At 51.8% G+C, this 6,860-nt stretch overlaps 1 protein-coding gene across 1 annotated transcript; it reads left to right on the plus strand.

Moving 5' to 3' along the window:
- The first annotated feature begins 369 nt into the window (after positions 1-369).
- Positions 370-2,297, plus strand: LOC123125546 (uncharacterized). Its single transcript, XM_044546016.1, has 3 exons — positions 370-514; positions 639-1,151; positions 1,228-2,297. The coding sequence occupies exons 1-3, from the start codon at positions 445-447 to the stop codon at positions 1,779-1,781; spliced, it is 1,137 nt and encodes a 378-aa protein (XP_044401951.1). The 5' UTR covers positions 370-444; the 3' UTR covers positions 1,782-2,297.
- The last annotated feature ends 4,563 nt before the right edge of the window (positions 2,298-6,860 follow it).

The raw sequence follows: 6,860 nt of genomic DNA on the forward strand, positions 1-6,860 counted from the left end.
GTGAGAACAGTCAACGCAGGTGTGCCTTCCCTAGCCGCCGTGGTTCCTAGTTGCGACCCTACCCAGACCATACCGAGGCCGTCAAGGGCGCCTCGGCCAACGCAGGTGTGCCTCTGGCGAGATGCCCGCCGTAGTGGCATTGAGACTACCCACAGTGAGAGGCACCTCGATCTTGCGCGTGCGTGCAGGTGTGCCTTCCCCGGTCGCCACGAGCCCACGACCCCCACCCCCACCCAGGGTGAGCGTGCGCCGGCCGACCATGGGAATCAATGGAACCTTCCGTTCGGCGGCGCCCAACTGGCCCGACGCCTCAACGGCCGGCCTATAAGATGCCACCTCCCCGATGGTCAAGTAACTCCGTGCTCGTGCTCGACAGCAGTGTTCCATCCAGTCCCGAAGCAGAGGAGAGAGTTGTACATCGATAGGCTGGTCATAGCTGGAGAGATGATGCTCAATGGTGCCCTCTTCTTGCTCGTCTGCGCGGCTGCTCGAGCTGCCGCTTCGGGCGGAGACGGTGAGTGCCTCCAAAGCTACTGCTATTCCTGGCATGCTTAATCAGTTACTTACATTGTTGCTTAATGGCGTGCTACATTGTGTTAGCATTGTCTGACTGACACGTGATGCCATGCGAGCTGCAGGCCCGCTGCTGAACGGGAACTTCGAGTACGCGCCCAACAGGTCCCAGATGAACGGAACGAGGGTGATGGCGCCGAACGCGATCCCGTACTGGAAGGTCACCGGGTTCGTGGAGTACATCGAGTCCGGCGCGAGGCAGGGCGACATGGTCCTGACGGTGCCCGAAGGCCGGCACGCCGTGCAGCTGGGCACCGAGTCCTCCATCCGGCAGCAGCTCAGCGTGACGCGGGGCAAGTACTACTCCATCACATTCAGCGCCGCGCGCACCTGCGCCCAGTCCGAGAGGCTGAAGGTGTCGGTCGTCCCCGGCGACGACGACGTGGCCGACGAGCTCCCCATCCAGACGGTGTACACCAGCAGCGGCTGGGACTCCTACTCCTGGGCATTCAAGGCCAAGCAGGGCGTCGTGTCGTTCATCATCCACCACGGGGACGACCATGCGGAGGATCCCGCGTGCGGTCCCATCATCGACTGCGTCGCCATTAGAGCGCTCAACCCTCCTCGCGCCACACCCCGTAAGAACAAATTCCGGCGATCTCGACCATACCTAATAAACGATTCTCTGTGACGGAATTAACCTGATCTGTGCAGACAACATGCTGATAAATGGGGACTTCGAGGAGGGGCCGTACATCACCCCCGGCTCGCCGTGGGGGGTCCTGGTGCCGCCCATGGACGAAGACGACACCTCGCCGCTGCCGGGCTGGATGGTCATGTCCTACTCCAAGGTGGTCAAGTACATCGACTCGGCGCACTTCCGGGTGCCGCATGGCGCCCGCGCCGTGGAGCTGGTGGCCGGCTTGGAGGTCGCGCTGGTCCAGGAGGTGGCCACCGTCCCCGGCAGCTCGTGCAGGCTGCAGTTCTCGGTGGGCGACGCGGCCAACGGGTGCGCGGCGTCGCCCATGCGCGTGCAGGTGGCCACGGCGCGCGGGAGCAAGAGCGTGCCGTACAACTCGAAGGGCACGGGCGGGTACACGCGCGACGCGCTCGACTTCACGGCGGACGGCAACAGCACGCGGGTGGTGTTCTACAGCTCGGGCTACCACACGACGTCCGACGGCAGCGGCACGCTCTGCGGGCCCGTCGTCGACGACGTCTCGCTCGTCTGCGTTTCACGCCCGCATGCTCGCCGGTTGCTCCGCTGATGCGTTGCACGTGCTGCTAGAGTGTGATTTTTTCGGGAGAGCGGCTGCTGGGAAGTGGAAAATCACTGCTGTTGCTTCTTTTCGTAAGAAAATAGTCGACCCTCCATGCGTTGTTTCGTAACAACAAACTACTCCATACTCATGGAGTACACAGAAAGACAGATCAAAACATATGTTTAATTCACGAGCATGAACGTAACAAGCGGCTTCTAAGACATTCTTTTTTTGCGAACCAACCTGTGGTTGGATGGTTAGGTGGACAGTGATATCTTGGTCCATCCGGGTTCAAGTCCTGTTGCTCGCATTTATTCCTGTATTTATTTCGGGATTACAGCGATGCGCGTTCAGGGAGGAGACGTTCCTGGCGACTACGAGACGCTTTAAATCTCAAGATGATATGCCGGCTCAGTCTTTTGGAGGTGCACATAGAAGTAGGATGTGCGTGTATATTTATAGGATGAGTGTATGCATGTATATATGAGCGCATAGGACGAATGTATTTTTATCATACACTTCTTTCCCTATACAAATCACTTCACACCACTTGCGTTCCTTTCCTCGTGGCAGGACAAAGTCTAGCATCAACATGGCAATGGGTACGCGCAACTCGCGAACTCGGCGGGTAAAAATCCTATTAGGATAAGGGTTTGAAAAAATAATACCATCCATGGGTTTATAAATGGAAAAATATCGTGCCCATCGGTTAAGCCGGATATGGCACAGGGAGGCAGTAGCCATACTCGCGTACCCGCATACCCATTGTAACATCCTGAATTTTGACATATTTTTTCTTTTCTGCATTTTTTTTTTGCTTTTTTCCTGATTCTTTCTTGAATTGCCTTTTTTGGACTTAGCAAACTAAAAACACCTTGAAATTGGGCTAGCACCCAACCAAAATTGTGTGAATTTTTGGTGTAGCTCAAATGCAAAAACTCCAGAGAGGCTTGGGTGTATTTTTGGTGGTTTTAGGACCTAAACAGATTATGTGAATTGATTGAGAATTTTTACAAGAGTTTTTTTTCTTGAATATGCACGAGTGTGCATATCATATATTAAAGAAGAAAGGCAAAGAGTGCCTCCACCAAAGGTTACAAGGGTATTAATACATGCTAACCCTCACTACTCTCCCACCTCTCTATCGTACTGAAGAAGGGGGCTACATTCCCTTTCAGTAATCCGGCCGAAGACCAAACTAAGCCCTCATGTCTCACTTTTTGTAATAACTGCTAGATCGAAGGCCGCGCTCCCTCAAAGACAATGGCATTCCTGTGCTTCCACAACTCCCACCAAGTAAGCGCAAAGATGGTGCATAGATCTTTCGTACTCATGTTGTTCAATCCTCGCTTGTCGATGGCCCACTCTACAAGTGAGCCCTGGGGAGAGAGGGTCCAATCTGGCTTGCCCAACGCTTCACAAATCGCCGCCCAAACTGTCCTATCAAACACACACGTGAGCAGTATATGGTTAATCGTTTCGTCCTCCTCGTCACACAACGGGCACGCGTCCTGGTGAGGTAACCCTCTTCGCGCAAGGCGATCAGAGGTCCAGCATCGATCCTTCATGGCCATCCAAGTGAAGAATCTGCACTATGAGGGGGCACGCGACTTCCATGTTAGATCTGCCGTTGGGATGGCCTCCCGACCCCAAAATCCAGCCGCATATGCTGACCTCACCGAGAACTGCCCACTAGCCTCCCACGACCAGGTTATTTCATCCAGCGCATCCTCAAAGGGCTCCCAATTAGTAACGCCTGCTAAGGTGAAAGGAATTCTTGCAATGTGTCCGGCCCAATGTTGGGGCTAATATCCATCGCCCAAGACCCATTCTCCACAGCCGGACTGACGAACCTCGTCGATCTGGCTCGTGGTGGAACCAAGCCATATACAAGCGGTGCAATTTCCTGTATTCTCCTCCCATCTAACCATCGGTCTTCCTGAAAGAGTGTCGTGAGGCCACTATGTGTTGTACTCCTCATGGCTGCCTGGCACAACATGTTTGCTTCATCAAGGACTTTGATTCTGAACTCATTCCATGGTCTTGTCTCGTCAGTCCTTTTGAGCCGCGACCAGCGAGCCTGCATGGCCACATTCATCCAACGTATGTTCGGCAACCCTAATCCACCTGCCCACTTTGGTGAACACACTACATCCCATGCAACCGCATAGTTTCCACCATTCGCTTCTGCTCGTCTGCACCACAAGAAGCCTCGACAAATCTTATTCATTGCCACGATAGTTTTCATAGGAAGGTCCAGGGCCATCATTGCATGAATTGGCATGGCACATAGCATTAACTGAACCAAGGTTAGCCTGCCACCTCTTCGGCATAAGGGTTGCCTTCCACTTTGGCAATCTATTGGCCATATGATCCACCAAGTATTGCAGTTGCGTCGCTGATTGCTTCCTTAATGATAAGCAGCCCAACATACTTTATTGGGAATGATCCCAAGGGGCACTGAAGCTCATTGCATGCCGTAGTTATCTCCTCCTCTGAACATCTGATAGGTAGGGCTGCAGATTTGCACATATTGATTTTCAGTCCTGCCGCCTCGCCAAATAACTCGAAGATGCACATGCAAACCGCTAGGTTCACTGGGTTAGGCTTAACAAAGAGTACTACGTCGTCCCAAAGATGGATAGGCGCTTTTTCATGCCCACATGCGCCAAGGGTGCCAGCACCCCTCTACTTGCAGCCACCTCAAACATCTTTTGTAAGGGCTCCATAGTGAAGAGGTGGTTGCTTCACAACTCAAGTGCTTAGAGAGCAGTTATTCTTTTCTAAAAAAGAATAAGCCTAAGAGAAAGCTTGAGAAGAAAATTTTGGAAGAAAGGTTAGGTGCTAGCCACTCAACCCCTAACCCATTTCTGGTCCAACTACAAGTTTACATAGCAAGTACCTTTTGCTTTGCTCTCTAGTTGCTGAAAGTTGGCAAAGTTAGCCACCTTAGTAACTAACTACACCCACCAAAAAATTAGACCAAGACTTGACTCCCTCCTCTCTCTACGCAACACAAACACTTTGTATCCAGGAGCTTCTAGAAGGTCCAGTTAGACAGTTCAAACGACCCTGGCCCCAGCTCCAGCCATACACATGACCCATACACCCCCTAGGTAATGGACAAGGCCGATCACACCTGTGGCCACCCAGGACGCGGGTGCCTTGGTGACAAGGGGTTCGCTTGCCAGAGAGTGCTCTGCGCAGCGCCCGGGCCTTGACCCCGCTGCCGAAGCCAGTAGCACGTCCCCGGCGCCTTCGCCACACACAGCCCTCCGCCTCGCGCGCCTGAGCCCCTCAGGTACTAGCCAACGTCGCCTGGGCCATGTCCCCTCCCCCCGAGCATGGTCGTGGCCACGTCCACTGTTCACATGTGCGCCTACCACCATTGCGACGCGCTCGGCCGACGCAGGGAGCTTGGCCACATCCCCTAGCCCCCCACGACTCGGCCAAGCCCCGACCAAGTCTAGTCGTAGGCCGACATAGTCTTTGCTGTGTTAGGCTTAATTCCGCAATAAATCACAGAATAGCGCAAAGTCACACCAGCCCCAAGATCAGGACTGCTGCTGGACTTCCTTGATATAGATAACCAGTACAAACATAATATTACATCGGGTTGAGCCAGAGAGTGCTCAACATTCTTTTAAAAACTTGCAATATAGGTGGTGGTGGAATATAACAGTGGTGTGACGGTGATACAACACCGATATAATAAAATAAATCCAAGCGTCAGAGTGAGGCTTGACTATTTTATTCGTGAAGTGGAAGCACTGCAGATGATACATGTGGTAGACTCCAAGACCACGGTTGACTGACTGGGAACACCTCTAAGCGTCAGGCTCGCTAGCGCAATCCTCCTCCACAAGCTCGTCCTCCTCCAGGTCTGGCCAAGACAATAGCCAGGAACAAGCCTGTGAGTACGTTGGAATGACATTAAGAACAAGAGTTATAATGAATGCAAATGCTCATGATGGGCTATGTTAAATGCACATGCTGACTGGAATTAAATCATGGCATGAAATGTCAACCTAGTGTGGATAAATAATCGTATACCATTAGTAATAACTAAGAAATTAAAGTGGAACATCGGGTGTTAGACCGCCCGAGAAATTCCAAGAAAAACGGCAAGCGGGTGTCTAAAAGCGACACCTAGAGAGGTGTTTAAAAGAAATGCCAAACAGGTGTCTAAAAACGATGCCTCGTAAGGTCTTGAAAATAAATGCCAAACATGTGTCTAAAAGCGACGCTTTAAGTGGCCTTGAAAATAAAACTCAGTATCCGGGTAGTCTAGCCATCCCAAGTGATACTCAGAAAAGAAAATAAAGCTGAGTGCACGGGTAGTCTGGCCTCCCAAGTGGCACTCAGTACAGTTGAATAAGAGAAATGGGTTAGTCCACAACAATAATAACATGCACACCAATTATATTCATGACAACATGGATGGTGACAATAGTTACCCTGCAAAGTGAGTCAAGTTCAATTTAATTATTTTCCTCCAAAGACCAACACCGGGACCGATACTTGAGCCTTCCCAATTGTGTCCTTGACCGTGGACACGACTATTCGAATAGATGTAACTCTGCTGAGGGTGTACTCTTTACCCACGTGTATAGGATTTCTCTAGCCAACACCGAGACGCTGACTAATTCCCATTACGGTCTTTGGGTTAGTAACATACTTGACAAGCACACACCATAATAACTTTCCGGATGCTAGGAATCACCCAAAGTATCTTTCAAGAAAAACTCTAAGTTTGGGAGACCACCGTCTCGAATAGCATGGGATCACTATTAATACACGCGGGTTACAAGGGGTGCCCCCTCTCGGCCCGGCCGGATACACCCATGCCCCCTGACCCGATGACTGGCATTAGACCATGGCCCTGGAACCCTCATCGTGGCCCCTCTAAGTGGTGTGTACATGGAAAGGGGTTAACAACTTACTAAATCACACTTCCCTTGCGGGAAGACAAGTGGCAGCACGGTGCTTAGTTAGGCTTAACGGAACAAGACTCGATCTAGGTCGACTGAGAAGGTGTTGTTATTAAGACTGGCATGTCTCACACGCCACAGTGACACCGTCGTG

The sequence above is a fragment of the Triticum aestivum genome, chromosome 5D, assembly GCF_018294505.1.
Source record: "Triticum aestivum cultivar Chinese Spring chromosome 5D, IWGSC CS RefSeq v2.1, whole genome shotgun sequence".
In the NCBI taxonomy this organism is placed as follows: domain Eukaryota; kingdom Viridiplantae; phylum Streptophyta; class Magnoliopsida; order Poales; family Poaceae; genus Triticum; species Triticum aestivum.

Coding starts and splice junctions, on each gene's coding strand:
- LOC123125546 (XM_044546016.1), top strand. CDS start 445: ATGATGCTCAATGGTGCCCTCTTCTTGCTCGTCTGCGCGGCTGCTCGA. Junction 515..638: donor TGCCGCTTCGGGCGGAGACG/GTGAGTGCCTCC, acceptor TGCGAGCTGCAG/GCCCGCTGCTGAACGGGAAC. Junction 1,152..1,227: donor CCCTCCTCGCGCCACACCCC/GTAAGAACAAAT, acceptor TGATCTGTGCAG/ACAACATGCTGATAAATGGG.